This window comes from Podarcis gaigeae, assembly GCF_964106915.1.
Source record: "Podarcis gaigeae genome assembly, chromosome: 1".
NCBI lineage: Eukaryota > Metazoa > Chordata > Lepidosauria > Squamata > Lacertidae > Podarcis > Podarcis gaigeae.
Window position 1 is genome coordinate 15646132 of NC_139678.1, and position 21986 is coordinate 15668117.

The following is a 21986-nucleotide window of genomic DNA, read 5'->3' on the forward strand; positions in this document are numbered from 1 at the left end:
CTCAACATACTTGCTGCAAAGCTGGTAGCCAGCTTGCTGGTTGTGACAACACAGGAAACGATGGCTAGTTACACATCTCATTGAGACAGATGGAGATAGAAAGGTGCTGCATGAATGGGCAGAAGGTTCATTCATATGTTGGCTTATTAATAACTGATTGGCTGTGTTCAAATGGCCCTGAGTTGTTGTTTTTAATGGCCTTAAGCTTTATAAGCAGTGACACACAAATGACTTTTCCTCTTAACACAACCAACCCTGCCCCTCGGAACAGAATGCATGACTGGCTGACGGGGGAGGAGAGGTGGAAATAAAAGCCCACAGCAAGGATCCCATTTACCAGAAAATCCAATTTCACAACAAGGAATTAACAGGGAAGCTCCATGTTCCTATAAGCAGGCTGGGCAGAGACCCTGGCAGGGACAACTAAATAATCTTGACTGTCTATGTCATCACCCCATAAGACATGCCCAGTGTTGACTGGGATCACGAATCACAGGGTAGTTATAAAGAAAGGTTCCTTGGGAGATTTAGGACTTTCCAGGAATGGTCTGCATTTGATCTCATGTAGCAGCAACTGATTGATAATTCTTGCGACTTGGTCAGATAGGCGCTATCTAAACAGCCAGTTCTGAAATGCCAGGCTCCACCCCTTTCACTGTGTTAAATTTAGTTATATATATACGGCCAGAAACAAATGGAAAAGCACAGAGATGGACATCACTTTCAATAGACTGCAAAATCCTGCTCTTTTCAGGGGGGAAACAAAAGCCTCGTTTGTGTGATAACTTCCAAAGGAAGCATTGCAGATCTGCAGCTGCAGAAACAGCAGAGAGCATTTGGGCACCTGACAGGCAAACAGGTTTATAATGGCATGAGCTTTTAGGGACAGAGGCTACAGTGTCAGGTGCAGCCACAAAACTTAGGCCACAATAATTTTTTCATTCTTTAAGGAGAAATGGTGCTTTCTATGCAATGTCATAATCCTGCTCCAACAGATCCAGCATGGACAGTGAACAGGGATGGTGGAAGTTGCAGCCGCCATTTTGGCCACCTCTGCTTCAACAATTCAACAACAACAACAACAACAACATTGTTATTTATACCCCGCCTCTCTGGCTGGGTTTCCCCTGCCACTCTGGATGGCTTACAACATACCTAAAAACAGAATAAAAACATCAGTCCTTAAATACTTCTCTAAACAGGGCTGCCTGTTTGTTACATTTGTGTGAGATGCCCACACAGAATCAACACTGAATATTCCCACCATACAGCCGTTTAGGGAAGTTTTTAATGTTTGGTGCATTACTGTATTTTAATATTTTGTTGAAAGCCACCCAGAGTGGCTAGGCAAGGCCAGCCAGATGGGAGGGGGTATAAATAATAAATTATTATTATTATTATTATTATTATTATTATTATTATTACCCTTGACTCCCAATTTGTGTGAGTTAAAAGGTATTTCTGTTCAAAGAACTCCAAACTGCCTGCATAATTCTGCACAAAACAAAACTGTGAAATATGCACCTCGAAGGGCCCTTGTTTCTAGATCCTCTGTCTTCAAATCCTATTGGCAAGCTTACCTTTCTTCCCTCTCCCTTTTCTGCTTCCGAGCATGACGGTCCATGACGCTCGTTTTGGTTCTCGTCTTTTTCCAGGAGTAGTAGAACTTCACCAGGCTTGCTATCGATTTGTCAGGAAGCTGCGGAAGACAGAATATTGGGAGCATAGAGACACCCTGCGTTACTCACGCACCAGCTTCCATTCAGATAGCAAAGTTTGCCGAGGAAAACAGCCATGACCCATTGTGAGCAGAAGTTGGTAACTGTTGTGTTGGACAGGGCAAAATCTGATTCTGGGATTGCTTGGGGATGGGCTAGCACTTGCCTGAACCGACAGCAGCGCACAAAAGGCTGGTGCATGGGTGTAGTGGTTCTAGGGGTTGCTCGTGCGTAAGTTGTCGCCACACCTGGCTGGGTTACCTGGGTGAACCCTTTCTGTCCGGACAGCCACCCATCCGTGGCTGTCTCAATCGCTGGCAGAATCCGTCAGTGGGCGTTTCTTGAACTTCTTCCAGCAAAGAAGTTCTTTGACGCCTAGCCTCCTCCTACTCTCCCTGCGCGGAAGTCTTCTTTGCAGGGAGGGTGTGGGCAGCGGAGGACCCGTGCTCTCCCCGCTGGTCTCCGGCGAGGAGTCCTGGAGTCCCCTTGCCGATTCCCCCATCTGCCCCCCTTCTCCACTGGTGCTACGCTGATTTCCTTCCCCAGCAGATGGGCTGCCTCTCTCCCTACTGGGACCCTCTCCGGCATCCCTCTGGAGCCTTCCCTCCGCCTCTGGCTCCGATGGCAGTTCCCTGACAATGGGTTTTCTGGGAAATCCAAATGCAGGTGCCATTCCAGAAACCGAACACAACGCAACGGGCAAAGTGAGTGCATTATCACAGCCAATGACTTACGTATTGCTGGTCTTTGACCCACAGTTGGGTTGCACAGCGACCTAAAACGGGTCAAAATAGCAGCCCTGCTACCACTCAAACAAGTGTCAAAAATTAAGAAGTGGGTGCCCAAATGCATGTTGAGGTCGACTAACTTAAAATCACAAAATAAAGAGGGACACATGGGTTTCGTTTGAGCATAACGCCAAGCCACAGTTTGTTCAGCCAAGGTATTGCTTGTCTGAATGTGCAAAGCCAGCCAAGCTTTGGAGAAGCAACCCATGGTTCAGTGCTCAGGTGTGATGAGAAGCTTGTGGTTTGTTGAACAAGCCATCGTTAAAACAAACCATGGGTTAGCATTATATGTGAACACAGCCACCAAAAGGCAACAACTTGACGGTGCTTCAGTTGGTTGCTTCTTAATGATTCCTTTTATTTGGCCTTCACTGGAGAGGCCGGTCTTATAACTTGCCTCACGTTCCATAACACAACACCTTCCTTTTCAAGCTTGCATGTTTTCTTCCCTCCCACCAACTTCTACCTGAGTTAGTCTTGCTTTATTTTCACTTAAACACTAATTACATTATCAGTTGTTCTGCTTTTACTGCTAGACAAGCCCAGCTTTAGAAAAAGCAATTTGCAATTAAAGAGCTGTCTCTCAATTGCATTTTTTCTTTTTCTTCCTTTTTAAAAAAGAATGTGCTTACAACCTGAAAGGGGGGCAATTTTGGTTGTCATTTCCTCCTCTCATAGAACCTTGTGTCCTCTGAAAACCTGTTGATAATGGCTGAGTTTCATCCACTGGTTCTCATATTGTATGGAAGTGGTCTTGCTTTGGGGAGACCAAAGTTCCTCAGATCCTGAGGCAAGGCAAGTAATATTCTCTTCACCAGCCAAAATGAAATTATTATTATTATTATTATTATTATTATTATTATTATTATTATTATTATTAATACCCCACCCTTCTGACTAGGTTTCCCCAGCCACTCTGGGCGGCTCCCAGCAGAATATTATTAATAATATTAATAATAAAAAAGCTATAGATGAGCTAAAGAGTACCCTTACTCACTTACAGTGGTACCTTGGGTTAAGAACTTAATTCGTTCCAGAGGTCCGTTCTTAACCTGAAACTGTTCTTAACCTGAGACACCACATTAGCTAATGGAGCCTCCCGCTGATGCTGTGCTGCCGCTGCGCGATTTCTGTTCTCATCCTGAAGCAAAGTTCTTAAACCGATGTACTATTTCTGGGTTAGCAGAGTCCGTAACCTGAAGCGTCTGTAACCCGAGATACCACTGTACTTTGGATTTCTGGGTGTAATTTCTACCCTAGTTGCCTCCTTCATCCCAGCTGCTGCTCTGATGGCTGCTTTTATAGTTTATTGCTTGGCTTTTAGAGTGAGGTGTTAGAAGGGATTAGAAAAGCCTGGTTGCAGGTTCATGGATGGGGAACCTCAGGCCTGGAAACCAAATGTGGCCCTCCATACTTTTCCATCCGGCTCGCGGGACCCTCCCCAGGCCACACACGACCTCAACAGTTTTTCTTTGCACCTTCACTGAGTACTTTTGCCAGGCTGAGGTGTGTTCCTCAAAGACTGGTTGTGCTTTTTCTTTTGCTTGGCTCAGGTGAAGGACAGAAAGAGTGGCATGTAAGGGCATGAAAAGTAGCACACAACAAACATAAAACTCACAATCTGCCTACTCTTGCTCCTGGCCCCACCCACCCCTGGTACATGGCCTATGAAAGGATGTCCAGAATGGAACTGCCCTTCTTCTAGTCTTTTTGAAGTCTCTGCTAGGTCACTAGTCTGTTAAGATTGGTGCCGCAATCTACAACACCAAGCTGTGTTGCAAAGGCCTCTGAATGATCCACTGTAGGAGAAAAGGCTGGCACTGGGTGCAGTGTTTGGGTACAAAAGAGGGTAAAGGTAAAAGGACCCCTGACCATTAGGCCCAGTCGTGACTGACTCTGGGGTTGCGGTGCTCATCTCGCTTTATTGGCCAAGGGAGCCGGCGTACAGCTTCCTGGTCATGTGGCCAGCAGGACTAAGCCGCTTCTGGCGAACCAGAGCAGTGCACGGAAACGCTGTTTACCTTCCCGCCGGAGTGGTACCTATTTATCTACTTGCACTTGACGTGCTTTCAAACTGCTTGGTTGGCAGGAGCTGGGACCGAGCAACGGGAACTCACCCTGTTGCGGGGATTTGAACCGCCGACCTTCTGATTGGCAAGCCCTAGGCTCAGTGGTTTAACCCACAGCGCCACCCGCGTCCCTCTACAAAAGAGGGTGCAAGTATAAAAAAACCCAGAAAGCCCAAGCTTTGGGCTTATGCCAAAGTCAGCTAGTCAGTCTCACAGCACTTTAAGAAAGGGCCCTGACTGACTCCAGCTACAAAAGCTGAGGACGCTAAACATACCCTTGGGTTGCGGTATTGTTTAGGACAGTGTTTCCCAAACTTGGGTCCCCAGCTATTTTGGAGTACAACACCCATCATCCCCAGCTAGCAAGACCAGTGGACAGGGATGATGGGACCTGTTAGTCCCAAAACAGCTGGAGACCCAGGTTTGGGAAACACTGGTTTAAGGATTTTCATTGGGGAATCTTGTTTAGGGAAGTTTTTAATGTCTGACGCTGCATTGTTTTTGTTTTTTTTCAATAAATATTTATTAATTTTCATCCAGTTATACATTTTAAATCGAATACAACAAATTGTGTCTGTTTTGAACTTCCTTCAGCGTCTCTGAGAGTCATCCATTTTTGTATCTTTAATACGCATTCCCTTTTTTTATATTGCCATTATTCCTCCTTAATCCCATTATTTTTAATGAACAATACTTATTTGATTTTTTACAGTGCCTCTTGAAATCCCACTAACAACGTGTTTATACCACATATGTTTTTCAGATAATCCACCAATTTCCCCCAGTCCTCGATGAACTTTTGGTCTTTAGTATATCTGATTTTTCCAGTTAATTTGTCCAATTCCGCATAGTCTATCAGTTTTAGTCTCCATTCTTCTATCGTCGGTATCTCCTCTTACTTCCACTTCTGGGCCAACAGGATTCTGGCTGCCGTTACAGCATATTGGAAAAGTTTAAAATCCTTTCTTCTTATGTCCTTTCCTAACATCCCTAAAAGAAAAGCTTCTGGTTTTTTCACAAAAGTATATCTTAACATTTTTTTTTCATCTCATTGTATATCATTTCCCAGAAACTTTTTACTTTTTTACATTCCCACCACTGATGAAAGAACGTCCCTTCTTTATCTTTACATTTCCAACATTTGTTATCAACCTTATACATCTTTGCTAACTTTACAGGAGTCATATACCATCTGTAAAACAGTTTCATTACATTCTCTTTCAGCAGCGTACATGCCATAAATTTTATATTCTCTTTCCACAATTTTTCCCATTCCTCAAATTGAATATTATACCCAAAATCCTTTGCCCACTGTATCATTACCGATTTAACCTCTTCATCCTTAGTGTGCCACTCCAGCAATATCTTATACATTTTTGACAGAGTTTTGTATTCATTATTTATTATGTCTTTTTGGAAAGTTGATTCCTTTTCTACATAACCTTTTTCCTTCAAATCTTTTTTGATTATTTCATTTACCTGACGATAATGCAGCCAATCATATATATACTCTTTAACTTGTTCATATGGCTTCAGTCTCCATTTCCCTCCTTCTTTAGTCACCAATTCACTGTATGTACCCCATTTTTTCCTCATATTAATTTTCTTAACACTCATTACCTCCAACGGGGACAGCCAGTGCGGGACTTTTGGTTCCAATATATTTTTATATCTTTCCCACACCTCTATTAATGAACCCCTGAAGATGTGGTTTCCAAATCCTTTGTGAACCCTCCTTTTTTCACACCAAAGATATGCGTGCCATCCAAATCTGTTATCAAAACCTTCAAGATCCAACAATTCATTATTTTCTAACTTTATCCATTCTTTTATCCAGCATAAACATGCTGCCTCGTAGTACAGTCTCATATCTGGCAGGGCGAAGCCACCTCTTTCTTTAACATCTGTCAATAACTTAAACTTTATTCTAGGCTTCTTTCCCTGCCAGATATACCTTGAAATCACTTTTTGCCATTCTTTAAAAATTCCTATACCCTTTAATATGGGTATGGTCTGAAATAAGAATAACATCTTTGGTAGCACTGTCATTTTTACCGTAGATATTCTTCCCCAGAATGATAGTTTCATTCTGGCCCACACCTCCAGATCCTTCTTTATTCCCTTCCAGACCGGGATATAATTGTTTTGATACAAATCTATATTCTTAGGTGATAACCAAATTCCCAAATATTTAACCTTTTTCACCACCTCTATCTCAGTTTGTTGCTGCATTAATTCAATCATATCTTGCTCCATATTTTTTGCAATCATTTTCGTCTTGTTCTTATTCAATCTGAATCCTGCCACCTTTCCAAATTGTTCCATCTCTTCCAATACCTCTTTTACACTTTCTATTGGTTCTTCCGTCGTCATTACCAAATCATCGGCAAAGGCTTTAACTTTGTACTCATTTAGCCCCACTGTTACCCCTTTTATTTGGTTGTTATGTCTAATTGCATTTAAGAAGACTTCCAGAACCGTTAGTCTGACGCTGTATTGTTTTTAATATTTGGTTGGAAGCCACCCAGAGTGGCTGGTGAAACCCAGCCAGATGGGTGGGGCATAAATAATAAATTATTTATTATTTATTATTTATTATTGCTGTAATTGGTATTATTATTTTTGCATCTTTTTTTCGATCTTATGATGATCTTTGTGGAAACTGCCCCATTTGGTTGCATACTTTTTCGATGTGCTTTATTTACTGTTTACAACTACTTTTGTTACATTCGCAATTGTGTGAAACTTTTCATGTTGTAAGCCGCCCTGTGCCTGGTCTTAACTATGGAAAGGCGGCCGACAAATAAAATGAGGTTGATTATTTCCATCATTATGTTCTGATTTCCCAGTGCCGTTGCACCTCCAAAGGAATCAACCCAAAATTCCCTGCTCTCAAGCCATTCTGTCCATAATCTCTACTGGCTCCATTCTGCCTGGAACTACCTTATAGCAAAGTGATACTAGGTCTCTCTTCCTTCTAGGTATGTCACAAAACCCATTATACATCCTTGAAGCCGTGGTATAACGCCTTTGCACTCATCTCCCATTGAAAGGAAACACTGGGACTGCACTCACTTTACCATCTATTTGTCCACCCTTGGCATGTCTCTCCCACGGCTGAAATTTAGAGTGCAAGCTCCTCCTAAGTCACTTTTTGGCTCATGTTCCTTTGTAAAGTACCATACAAACATGGCTGGTGCTATCTTGGTGAGCTGAAGTGACTAATTCTGCCATCGTCCTCATAACAGTACCGAATGCCACAAGAATGCACTTTTAAACAGGCCCTGGAAAAGTCATTTCTTCCTAAGAACCTTTCAAGCACAGCAACCATATTTATGCCTTTGGAGTGGCTTGTTCATTTTTTGCTAGTTGCTGAAAATCAATAAGACTTCACATGGAGAAGAAAGCCCTGCATCTTGCTGACTGAAAGGTCGTCTTTGTTGGATGAAATACGTAAAACCTGGTAGTCAAAGACCCTCAACTGTGAAACAATCAAAGGCGCAATTAATTACAGGCTTCTTTACATATTGACTCAGTTCAGACAAACCTCCAAATCATCATTCGAGGGATTCCTCCACTCATCTTACGTACCTTTCTCCCACAGTATAAATCCTAACCGTCGTTTTCCATCAGTCAATAATGGTGAACCCTTCCTCTCTCTGCAGTGCTGCAGTTTAGTGCTAACCATAGTTTGTCATAATGTTCCCAATCAAGAAACTGTGGCTTGAAGTCTGAAATGAGTTTGGAGAGCAAGAGCTATCCAGATTTCGACTTCATGGCAAACTATGGTAAAATGGGAAAAACAAAACCACACAGGCAAAAGGATTGTGTGAGCTTGGGGCTCATTTCCAAAGCTCCAAATCATAAAGCAGAGCCAGGGATTGGGAACATGTGGCTGGGGCTAACGCGAGTTGAAACTCTGACAACCTGCAGAGGGTCAGAGGTATCCGTACCATGAAGTCATTGTCCCCCCACCCTACTCTACATCATTGGCTAAACGTCTGCCTGTACGTTACCAGTAGGAAGTGGGAGAACTCAGTATGAGATTGCCATTCTGAGTAACAGGCCCACACCTAGCTCTGCCCTTAAACAACAAAACATAATTACAGTGGTACCTCGGGTTAAGAACTTACCATATTTTTTGCTCTATAAGAGTCATTTTTCCCCTCCTAAAAAGTAAGGGGAAATGTGTGTGCGTCTTATGGAGTGAATGAAGGCTGCGCAGCTATCCCAGAAGCCAGAACAGCAAGAGGAATCGCTGCTTTCACTGCGTAGCGATCCCTCTTGCTGTCCTGGCTTCTGAGATTCAGAATATTTTTTTTCTTGTTTTCCTCCTCCAAAAACTAGGTGTGTCTTGTGGTCTGATGCGTCTTATAGAGCGAAAAATATGGTAATTCGTTCTGGAGGTCTGTTCTTTTTTTGAAAAAATTAATATATTTTTATTAACAATTTCAACATATCAAAACATATCATATTCATTACCCCCTTTTTCCCACCTCCCCATCAAACCCTCCCCCCCCGAGACTTCCCTCAGCTCCTCCCTCTGATATCGCCACACATATTATTCTCTGCATCTTATAAAATTGTATAAATCCTTGTATTATCTGTCTACTATATTAACAGTCAATAAATTTGTGTATGTTTATTCAAAACCTGCCAAGGAGTCCAATTCATTTTGTTGTCTTTTTAAGTAATTTGCAAAAAGTTCCCATTCTTCTTTGAATGTGAGGTCCGTTCTTAAGCTGAAACTGTTCTTAACCTGAGGTACCACTTTAGCTAATGGGGCCTTCCGCTGCCGCCGCCGAACAATTTCTGTTCTCATCCTGAAGTAAAGTTCTTAACCTGAGGTACTACTTCTGGGTTAGCGGAGTCTGTAACCTGAAGCGTCTGTAACCCAAGATACCACTGTTATTATTTTTAAGAACTGGTGGTAAAATAGTTAAAGAACAGGGATTAAGCTGAAAGACTTGGTGGGGCGGGGGAGTTACAGCTGTTACTTCTGCTAATTAACAGCACACAGCTTTTAGTGTGACCCGTAATTTCCAGAGAATATAAATATAAAACACTTCTGTTCTTTTTTTCTTTTTTTTTAAACCCTCAAGAAAAAGCAAGAATGCAGAGATTTGGGGGAGAGGGAGTCCCTTTTTTGTACATTCTTTCTCCTAGTCGATAAAGCAAATTTATGCAAGAGCTGAGTTAAAATGCAATTAAAACAGATACAAAACACTCCTGCGCTTTTGCCATCTTAATTTGGTCCCACCCACAACTTCTATATAAACAGTTCTAGACTTAGAAACCTTGCTGTGATCTTTTTGTACATGAATATTTTGATGGATGTGTTTTGGCAATCTGAAACCTCTTTCCAAGAAAGGTGGATATGGGATTCCATATCACAGTGTTGTCGTCGCTGGTGTTTCACGGCAGTGGAATAATAAAATCCCCTCGCTCCATACACCAGTATAAGGAGGGCCTGATCTCGCTCTCAGTCTGAATTTCCTGTATATTACAGGCAAAAATAATAACCTGACCATTTAGACTGCCAGACACTCCCATCTTTATGAGATTAGTGACTTACCAGTTGTAGGTAAGTCTTCATTTCTTGTGTGTGTGTGTACACAGCACTTTTCTTTTCTTGAAAAAACTTATTCATGAATGTTAAAACCATCAAGGGCAAAGCAACAACAGTGGAATGGGGTGCACTTGAGTAGCCCTTTATGATATATATAAATATTTATCTGACAGGTTCCCTGTCGAATCTGATTCTATTAGGATGAAACACTAGTCTCCATTTTAGAAGTATATCCCGGAGTGTTCATCTTATGTCCTTTAATTTGCATTCTCCACTGTGCTGCTTTAATGCAGCTGAGTAGAATTTCTCTTCCTCAGTAGCTGCTTTCAATATTTTGAAGGGTAGCTTTCATTCTTATCTCTGCATTTTTGCAACCTGTTTTTTGTTTGTTTTTTTTACAGTATAAATGTAAAAAAGGGGAGTTCCCAGCCCATCATCTTTTCCCCTGTTAGAATCTCGTGCCCCAAGTCTCCAGCCCTCCTCCCTATCAGTGCTTCACACTTATCAATTGTGTAGTTCATGAACAAAGTGGGGGGAAATAAACACGAAGTCCAAAAAGTCAGCTCTTGCAACTCAGCCCTCCCATCCCCGGACTCTAAAGATCCCTGCGCCTTCCCCAACTGGAAAATCTACTTGAGATCATCCAAACCCAACACGGATCGCAGCACTCGCACTTGCTTCCGAAGCCAAGGCTCTCACGCCTTTGCACTTAGGCCTCAATGATGCCTCACCATTTGCTGAATCCGGTGAAATGTTTTTCCGTGGAAACTGAAAGCCTGCTCAAACAAGACTTTGTCTTCAACCGTCCATTCGTCTGGGAAGGGGGTGAAGTTGGGCAGGTCAGCCAGAGACTTCTCAATGTTGTGCTTGTGCCAAAATAGCATCCCCAGGGCCTGGAGGAAGGAAGAGAGAGATAACATGGATAAATGCAACAAAAAGTGGACCCACAACCAAAGGGAAACAACTGTCACCCGGGCAATTTTCATGTAAAGACCAACACTTCTACCCTTGGTTTAAAAGACCAACACTTCTACCCTTGGTTTAGTTCCTAGGTTTTAGGGCTTGGGCTGTGTTCAGATCCTTTCTGATAACCTTCTGGCAGGCTCACCGCTTTCTTACCATAAGGAGAACACAGATGTTCTGGAAGTGAAAAGCTGGCCTTGCATCCATTCCTTCCCAGTTGACTAAAGAGGCACACAGTCTCTGTTTCTGTCTGCCTCCCTCATACACTCATACACACACACACACACACACACACAGAGAGAGAGAGAGAGAGAGAGAGAGAGAGAGAGAGAGAGAGACCACAACACATGCTAATCTTGAAACGATCCATTCAAAGCACAGTCAAGTCCCTGAGCAGTTTCCACAAGACTTCTAAAATCTTTACACCGCTTGGTATCTTTCTCAGAACTGAACTGATTTTGTTTATGTGCTGTTCTTTTGAGCTGTTTTCATATTTCTAACTTTTTTATATATCCAATCATAGATTAACTATTCCTATATAATTTAAGATGTATTATATCGTAAATTGCTTCGGGGGTGCCTTGTGGAAAGAAAGGAGGGGCGGCTATTGGGTTGTTTTTATTTTTATTATGTATTTTGTGGTTTTATATCTTGATTTTATTCTGTGAACCGCCCTGAGACCTCCGGGTATAGGGCAGTATAATAATAATAATAATAATAATAATAATAATAATAATAATAGAAATAGCAGACCACACATATGGGCTACTGATCATGCAGATGGAGTGCAATGTACAAAACCACACCTTTAATTTTGTTTTGAACATCTTTGGGCATTCCCTAAGACCAGGCTTCCTCAACCTTGGCCCTCCATATGTTTTTGGCGTACAACTCCCATGATCCCTAGCTAGCAGGACCAGTAGTCAGGGATGATGGGAATTGTAGTCTCAAAACATCTGAAGGGCTGAGATTGAGGAAGCCTGCTCTAGACCATGAGGAGCAGCGCTCCTGAAGAGCAAATGAACTTCAGATGAAGTCCTCAGATCTGGTGGTCATGGCTGTACTGTCACAGAATGAGCCGGAGATTCTCATTCCTTCATTCATTATTTTCCTTTCGCCACCAGGGTGGGTTACAGCAATTTCAAAAGGCAATATTAAAAACCCATTTAAAACAAATTGCTGTCAAGAGAATAGGATGGGTGGCGGTTTCAGATAGCTGTTAAAACTTTGCAGTTCTCCCATCCCACCCCTCTCTCGCTGGCCCCTGCAGCCCACAGGAAACCCAGCCAGATGGGCAGGATATATATGTATGTATATATAATTATATTATTTTTGTTGTTATGCTGGCCGCTGTGGCCTCTGCCACCCGTTTTCTTGTTCGCTGGTCTTCATTGCTTAGCTGGCCACTTGATAAGTTTGCCTTTGCATTGTGGTGAGCAGTGCCCCCTGTCAGGGATCATGTGAACTACAGCGTGATGACATCTCTACAGATATATGTATATATATCCGTGTGTTATATATGTATATTGTTCAAATGTAGAGTAAAAAAATTGTGTCTTCGTCATAAAACAAAAGCCACACAATGAAGGTCCCAGATGCACCTCTCTGGAGAGCGAGTTCCACAACTTAGGGTCAGCTAACAAAGATTGTCCTCTCCTGGGCCACCCCCTGCTTCCAAACTTCTGAGGGTGGATGAACTACCAAAAGGGCCCCTACTGCTGGCTTTAATGTCCGAGACAGTATGTAGGTATATGCTCAGGTGTTTGTTTCTTAGTTAGCTAAGACAAAAGCCATTCAAGCTCACCATGATACATTTGGGAAGGGTGGCACAAAGAATGTCTGGAAAGCCCATCTTACTAAATTATCTTGTACAGAAGAGCGCCAAAGTTGAAGGCACAGCATCACCTCTGAACCCCACCAAGTTGCATCTGCTACACGACCCAGTCTTTCCTTCTATTTCCTCCACAGCAAACATTTCAGAAAGGGCCAACTATCTCACGGTCATAGTTTTAAAAAAAGGTTAATTTGGCAGCACTGTCTCCTCAAGTAAAATTATTATTCCCTCCATCTGTTGGTTAAAATGCCCTGGAACAAACCTCTTAATTCTCTGCAAGTTATATATAGATCACATACCTCTTGGCCAAAACATTTTGACTCAGGTTATTCAAAGTGAAAGCACTAACTTTGATACTGGGATTTCCCTTTCCCCGAGCCCATTTCGCAATGCAAATTGTTATTATAATTTTTTCAAAAAAGTTTTTCTTTATTGGTAGAAAAGTCACATTGCTCCACATTGGTCAGCACACGCAAGACCCTGCTGCTCAGTTCTGTGTCATCGTGCACTCATTGCTCAATATCTAGGGAGTTTTCTTTCTTGGAATTCCCTTCAACATGACTCACTGTGAAAATAACCTTTTTTACATGAAAGAGTAGTTTCTTCCTTTCCGCCCCTTTCTAACCTCTCAGCAGGGACGGTGCCTCGTCGAATAATGGAATAACCAAAGCTTAAAGTTATGCATTTCTCTACTTGTATCATTCAAGAGCTAAGCAGATCCTATTTGCTGCCTTCTCCAAATCTACCTTAGTTCCATGAGTCATAATGCTCCAGTGGTTTCCAATTTAGGCTGTGCACACGCCATTTAGGCTGTGTACACGCGAGTGGCGCTGTGGGTTAAACCACAGAGCCTAGGACTTGCCGATCAGAAGGTCGGTGGTTCGAATCCCCACGACAGGGTAAGCTCCCGTTGCTCGGTCCCAGCTCCTGCCAACCTAGCAGTTCGAAAGCATGTCAAAGTGCAAGTAGATAAATAGGGAAGGTAAACGGCGTTTCCGTGCGCTGCTCTGGTTCGCCAGAAGCGGCTTAGTCATGCTGGCCACATGACCCGGAAACTGTACGCCGGCTGCCTCGGCCAGTAAAGCGAGATGAGCACTGCAACCCCAGAGTCGGTCACGACTGGACCTAATGGTCAGGGGTCCCTTTACCCTTTTCCTTTTTACACGCCATACATTTAAAGAACATGGCTTTCTCCCAAAAGAATCCTGGGAATTGTAGCTTGTTCGGAGAGCTGGAGCTTGTAACTTCTGTGAGGGGTAAACTATAATTCCCGGGATTCTTTTGGGAAGGTCATAGAATCCTAGAACTATAGAGCTGGAAGGGACCCCGAGAGTCATCTAGTCCACCCCCTGCAATGCAACCATCCTTGGGTGGGCTCGAACCAACAACCTTCTGGTTAATAGCCAGATGCACTGACCCATCGCACCACAGCCTTGGGGTGGTGTTCTTAAGGCTCCATCCATACACGCCGTACATTTAGATAGATCTAGGAAATGGGTACACAGGGAAGAAGAGAGGCACCCAGATGCATACTATGATCATTTCAACTGGCCAGAAGAGATACAGAAAAGGATGAATGAATTTTCTCTCTCATCTGCTACCCTTTAGGTTCAAAACTAAACGGAAACATGTGTAAATAAAACAATCACATATCCACATCCACTTCTATTCTCTCATTCTTTTGTCAACTTCCGGTGTCGGTTTTAGACTGGAAACAGCTTTACGATTTCTCGCGTTTATATCCCAGAGCATATATCCTACACATGTTATCCTCACAACAACCTTGGGAGGTACATGAAGCTGAGAGTAAGCGATTGGCCGAAGGTCACCCAGTGAGTTTCGTGGCTCAGTGGGGATTAGAACCCTGAACTCTCAGGTCCTCGTCCAATACTCTAACCATGACACCACACTGGCTTCCTAGAGTACTTCTGCTGTGGGGCAGCTATATAAATTAGGTAGGTAAATAAATTTGGGGAAAGCAAAACGTATTTTCCTTGAAGCTTGCATTCGTTTCACTGTGAATTGTTTTTATTTGCGGTTTTAATCTGTTGTAAACTGCATTGAGATTTTTTTCTTTAAAACATAAAGCAGTATAGAATTATTATTATTATTATTATTATTATTATTATTATTAAGCAAAAAAAGTTCCTAGACATTTTGTTGTGGCAACCGTAACCTAGATTTAAGGCGCCATTGGGCTTATACATCTAAGTTTCTAACTATCCTTCACAATTTATGGCCACACACATTCTTCTGAACACCAGAAGAGGTCTTCTGTTTAGCTCTTATTTGTGCATTTTCCTGCTCCTAAACCATCTTTGTAGAGAAGCTGTGCCAGTGAATGTTCTTCTTGGCAATTTAGAAACAAAGGCAAAGATCACCTGTCCAGGCAGGCATCTAGCGGGTTTATGTTTCATGACGTCACTTACTGGTCTTGTGTGTTTTGCTGTCTGTCCTTTTGTATTGTGGATTTTTTTTTAAGGTATTAGCCTTTGTTGTTTGTTTGGTATATACATTTTGAGCAAGACTTTAATGTTTCCAGCCAGCCTGACCTTTTACGGAGAGGCAAGATATTAAATGTGCTTGCTTATACATAAATACACCCAAGAATGGCAGATAAGGATCATGTCAAATGCACATACATGGGTATGGCTTCCTCCTTGCCTGCCCACCCCACCCCACAAACCTTATTTTGGTTAGAAACAGGAGTAAAACATCCCCAGAGTGGTTTTAAAAAATTAAGATGTGTAGGCTAAGAAATGGAAACGATAACAAAATCCAACGTACTGGGAATGATTAGTAAAATATCTGCTTATTCCAGACATCAAAAAATTAACTGCATTGGTCCAAAGGGGAGAAGGAAGACTGCAGTACAACAGTCTGGTTTACAGATGAATTTGCTTCATTAAAAACTGGAATGCAAGTGACAGACATGCAGAGTGTTGGGCTAGGATCTGAGACACCTAATTTCACCTACCTCACAGGGTTGTTGTGAGGATTAAATGAAGAGACTTATGTAAACCACCTTGAGGTCCTTGGAGGAAAAGAGGGGTATAAATGCAATCAATCAATCAATCAATCAATCAATCAATCAATAATACTGGAAATGAATCTTCCCTTTAGAGAAAGTCATCATTTGGTTAATAGGACACTGTAATTTTTTGAATTGTTTTCAGTACCTGCTCCATGTTGTAGCCGTGCTTCTCTTTTGCAATTGCTATGTATTCATCCACTGGGGAGAGAGAGAGGGAGGGAGAAAGAGAATTAGATATGGAGCAACAAAAGCTTCGGAAAAGCACAATATTCCCCTCCGTACAGAAAAGACGATGCATACTTCTGATCCTCTGAACGCAAGCCAGAAAATAAGTTATCAAAACTGCCTATCTATTATTATGATTTATCACTTATAAAGCACCTACAATTTGCTGAGCACCACACAGGGATTAAAAACAACAAGAGAGTCCCAGCCCACAGGTTTACAATTGGAAAGGCTCAGAACAAAAAACAAACAAAAAAAGGGCTGGGCAGGGGAAACTGGATGGGAAGATAAATTATTGAAGTTGCTTAAGCACAATTTACATGCTACTTTTTGCATGCAGGGCACTCGCCCTTCTATGCTGCAGCGAGGCCACGCTCCTTGCCCCAATGCCACTGTCAGGAGTTCAGCGTACACTTGAGTAGGACCCTGGAAGACACATGCCCGACTGGCATGTTCTCTCCCTCCTGGTCGATCGTTCAGGAGCTTCACAAGCTTTCTTCAGCCTGAAAATCACAGCGACTGATGCCAACCGACACCGGCACACTTAGGGATCTGCAGAGTGTTCGCAGCATACGTGTGGCAGACCTCAGCAACTCAGCATTTTGGCTAATCTACTTCATTTACATATAAACACACACGGAGCACTGCACCATGGCTCCCTCTCTCTTCTCAAGCAGATAAAGAACAAAGGACAACAGTCCCACTTCACAGAACACAGTAACACAAACAACCTGTCTCCGTCACTTCCCACTCTGTGGAGTCAAAACATATACCGTCATGTGATAGACAACAATCCCATGACTTCAGTCATGGAGCAGGAATTCTAACAGCCACATCAGCAATAGACCCACCAGCTGAGCACGGCCCTCTGCAATGGAACCCCCATGTAAAAGCAGCTTCTCACTCGACAGAGCCCTCTAATTCCTTGGGGTTCCTGTTCTCCCTGGGCCCCTACATGTGAGCTGCGGTTTTCAGGAAACTGCATTGCCAGGGGATAGAGCAAGCATTTCCCCATTCTGGCTTGAGACCATGGGTGCCTGCTGGCAGTGGCAGAGTGTATGCCCATGCTGCCTGGGGCAAGCCAGGGGGCGGGGCGCTGAGGGCACACTCTGTGTGCTACAGTTCAGGGTTAGGAGAGGGGCAGGGAAGCTGCTCTCCACTCTCCACCTGTCCCAGTGGTGGAGGCAGAGCTTTTGTGGCCGGGGGCATCTCGCCATGGCCAAGGTGCGATGCTCTCCGCTGCCGAGTCAGAAGTGACGTGGTGGGAGAGCTGCTGCCACCTGGCGCGAGGTTTGCCACGGCTGAGGAGGGTGGGCAGCAGCGCTGCCACCCACTCGCCTGCTCTCTCTCCCCACCCCGATTAAACCTGCCCCGGGGGTACCAGGCACAAGCACCGCAGTCAGGGCTCCGCTCCCTCTGGCACGGAGCCAGGCTCCGAAGGAGGGGCCTGCTGTGTGCACCCCCTCTCAAAATTGCGCCTGGAGCCACGCCCCCCCCCCCATGCTACACCTCTGCCCTCTGCACAAATGAATCTCGGCTGAACCCAGCAGGGACAAAGCTCACTTCTCTTCCATTTCTTCAATCCCAGGGAGACCAGCAGTGTTTTCTGTCTGATGGGGAATGAGCAAATAAGCTCCCTGTTGCTGGACAGCCAAGGTTTTCCCTGTGACATTACATCTTTCCTGGGAGGCAAACCTCCCTGGGCCTTGGGATATTGCATCCTGAACGCATCACACACCAGAGCCCACGTGGTGAGCTTTGCGGAAACATGAATGTGCATAGGAAATGTCAAGTATTTCACCGTCAGGAACATAGCATGGCTGACCAGTCTCGTTTTCTTCTTATCAGTGGGCGTCTCTCTGCGCACAGACCTGCAGAAGCTGATTTTCCTATGCTAAATCGACATTGTTGAGCGCTGCCTTTTTATGACTTGGTTCCTGAATAGCTAGAAAACCCTCTGATGTCTTGGGGAGAGGGTCACTGGCTAGGGGGGGCTAATGAGGTCACAAGAGGCAGGGCCAGTTTGCTATGGCTTCCTGCCCAATCCACTCCTTTCCAAAGATAACAGTGGACAGCTCAGCAGAAACTCTCAAAGGGACAACACTATCTAGGTGGTGCCAATTATGCATTACAGCAGCAATGTGGGAATGAAGCAGTTCCCATGCGGCTGCTTTAATTTACAACCACAGAAGGAAACGGCGCTTGCATTTTCTTGCACCATTTTATACTATCCTCTGCCCACCTACTCTCCACAGGGAATGATCCCAACGACATTTTGCATGTTGATATTGTTTACTATGCTTTTTTTAAAAAAAAAAACCAACAACAACGTGGTTTAATGTTGCCTGTGAAGCCTGTCATGATGATCTGTGTATTCTGAAAGGTGGGTTATATGTAATTGTAAGGTGAAGTACAATAAGATGTCGAAAAGCACTTTACAATAAAAAATAAAACTGACCGTTGCAAAAAGCGACAAAGAACAACAGATAAAATAAATAAGCTAGTAGCATTTATACATACATGCACATTTTTAAATGTGTCAACTCTCTTGGCTTATTAGGGCAACCAAGGAATTTTATCTGGAGGTTCAAACAAAAACTGAATTTTTTAACACTTTGAAAGAAAGGGCTACTTTCTGGAAGGCTCCCTGAGAACAAACAAGGAAGACTTCCCCAGGGAGAGAGTTCCAAACCCCAAGGGAACACACAAGGCAGGCAAAAGTGCTAGAATCTGGCATACCCTGCTGGCCATTTAGAAGAAGAAGAAGAAGAGTTTGGATTTGATATCCCGCCTTTCACTCCCCTTTAGGAGTCTCAAAGCGGCCAACATTCTCCTTTCCCTTCCTCCCCCACAACAAACACTCTGTGAGGTGAGTGGGGCTGAGAGACTTCAGAGAAGTGTGACTAGCCCAAGGTCACCCAGCAGCTGCATGTGGAGGAGCGGAGACGCGAAACCCGGTTCCCCAGATTACGAGACTACTGCTCTTAACCACTACACCACGCTGGCTATTTACTTGGCGATATTGCTGCGGCCAGCAGAGCAAGATACCATCTGAACGAAGCTTTGGCAACGTTCTGTAGAGACCAGGTTGCAGAATCGCTATAATGCATTGCGGATCAGGTTGCGGAATTTCCGGCTTTTCTAAAACGAACACAGAGAAAGCAGAGATAGAGAGAAGCTGCCCTCCGTCTCGCCTAACACTAGAATTCGTGGACATCCAACGGAACAGGTGAAAAGAAAGCATTTATTTACGCGCCGCATAGTTAAAATGATGAGATTCACTCCCACAAGAGGCGGTGATGGCCGCCAACTTGGGTGGCTTTGCAAGAGGGTTAGACAAATTCATGCTATCAATGGCTATTGCCCTGATTTTCTACCTCTGCTGTGAATTCTGGTTGCTGGAAACCGCAGAAGGGGAGAGGACTATTGCGTTTGGGTCCTGCTTGTGGGATCCTCATAGGGATCTAGTTGGTCACAGGATGTTTGGTGAGACAGGCCACTGGCCTCATCCAGCCAGGGTTCTTCTTATGCCACACGCTAACCACCCCCGGGTTTAAATGCCTTTTCTCTCTATTCCATTCATTTCTCTGTACCTCCCTGCTCCAGAAACTCAGTCCTTAAAGGCTCCAATATGTATATGGCAGGTTTCCACCATTAGCCACCCTTCTCTTGAGTACAGCACAGCTGCCATTAACTGGCTTTTAGCATGAAGCGAAGTCCACCTTCCAGATAACATTTTAACCCCCCCCCCCCACTCCCCGGAAGATCAATAAGAAGCAGGACAGATAAAAAGTCCTCTCTTACAAATTAGCCTCTTAACGTCCTAATTTCTGCAGCAATTAAAGTCAGGGTTTTTACTGTCCATTAAAAGCCCCTCTCCTCGCTGCCAATTCAACTTAAGGGTATAAAAGGGATGGGGGGGACTATCCTACAGCAATAGCACCTTTAAAAGCAGCTGGAGTGACCTCTCTCTGTGTGTGTGCCATTTCAGAAATAAAAAGCAAAACTTGGTCACTGTGGCCAGTGGGGTGGATTAAACATCAGTCCAAAGTTGAGGCTGAGCATGTGAGTAAGATTTTAATAGAGAAAACGAAAGCAGTTTCCCAGAACCGAAAAACGGCACGCCCCAGGGGGAAAGAGGGACTGTGATCTATTGTTTCATTACCTTGAGAAATTATTGATAGCAGATGAGAAGTGTTTTGTTCGGCCTGCTTCACATTCCGCAGGCACAAGCCCCAAACGCTCGCCGCTCTTAGCTTCCGCGAATAAACGTAGTAGGGAGTTTGCACTGGGATAAACCTTTTCTCTCCAAAGCAGGAAAAAAGGAGGCAGGGGTCGAGAAGGGACAGGCTGTGCGTGAGTTGCCGACATGGTGCACTCCAGATGTTGCTGGAATCCACCAATGCAGCCACAGCAGCGCAATGACTCATGGGGGGCAAAGGCTTGAGTTTAGTAACATCTGGAGGGTACCATAGAGAAGGTGCACACATGTGGGGAAGCTCAGGTGTGTTTAAGTGGCACTTGTTCTCTCTTGGAGCCAGGGTGGTTTTGAGCAAATGTGATGCCGGGGTTCAAATATCCACCCAGCGCCCCCAAATTACCACGGATAGTGGGGGGGGGGGCGCAAAGCTGCGCACTGCCAGCCATCAGGGAGCGCAACTCGCCCCCATGCCGCTGCAGGAGAGCAATCCCCACAGAGGCTTGGGAGGGAAGCTGCGCCCCATCAACCATATAGTTCTCCTCCTGCAGAGGTTTGGGAGGCAAGCTACACACCTGCCAGCCATGTGGTTGGCGGGGCATAGCTGGCGGGCGTACAGGGAAAGGGGAGGCCGCCGGCAAAGCCGTGCAGCTCCCCCAGTCGCTGGGGCGCCCCTGAGAGGACAGCGCCCTGGCGTGACACACCACTAAGCCCTATGGGAAAGACTGCTCTGCTCAGAGCAGACACTTCAACACAGCGGTCACATGGAAACTACCCCTTTTTGACGGCAGGTGCAGCGTGCCCTATACGGCCTAGGACCCTCGTACCTACGGGACCGCCTCTCCTGGTATGCCCCACGGAGGACCTTACGGTCTTCAAACACAAACATCTTGGAGGTGCCAGGCCACAGGGAGGTTAGGCTGGCCTCCTGGGCTCAGGCTGCACAGAAAAGGCATTATGGTTCCTGAAATTCCTTCTGGTTGTGCAGAAAAAATATATCTGATAGAATTCTACAGGACATGTTGCTAGTGTGTGAAAACAGCTTAGATCCAATGATCCCCATGCATGCACCTCCAGATGGTGGAGATGTCAGGAGCCATCCTGGTGCCTAAGCATCTTCACTTGGTCACAATAAATGGATGGTCTTGGGCCAATCACCAATGCTCAGTCTCTCAAGGTTTTAATGAGGATAATAGAGTGGCTGAGGAAACCCAGCCAGATGGGCACAGTATAAATAATATATGATGGTGATGTTGTTGTTGATGATGATGATGATGAGGGGAACGATGCATGCCACAAGTACCTCACCTTGAGTTCCTTGGAGGAAAGATGGGACAATAAAGCGATAATAAACCAAATAATTTAACAGAACATTTTTTGTGGGGTCTGCGCATAGAAGACGCTTGGCTTTCTTGTTTCTGATTTTGTTTGGTTGGGTCTGAATAAAGAATAACCAAGCTTCTCGTTGTCTTCCTAATTCACACTTGAGGAGCTATTTTGCCATGTCCTCCGGGACCAAGGGAGAGTGCTAGCCTCAGACATCAATCAAGAAACTGAAGAACTTAATGTAGCCTGAATGGGGCACGAG

General features: G+C 44.3%; 1 protein-coding gene across 2 annotated transcripts in view; it reads right to left on the reverse strand.

Moving 5' to 3' along the window:
* RCOR1 (REST corepressor 1) overlaps positions 1-21986 on the reverse strand; it is a 144665-nt gene that overhangs the window by 42330 nt on the left and 80349 nt on the right. For both annotated transcript variants that reach the window (XM_083736023.1, XM_083736022.1), the window contains exons 4-6: positions 16121-16173; positions 10876-11037; positions 1581-1699 (exon numbers count right to left, since the gene is read on the reverse strand). In XM_083736023.1, the coding sequence (XP_083592149.1) occupies positions 1581-1699; positions 10876-11037; positions 16121-16173 (334 nt within the window). The remainder of the gene's footprint in view (positions 1-1580; positions 1700-10875; positions 11038-16120; positions 16174-21986) is intronic.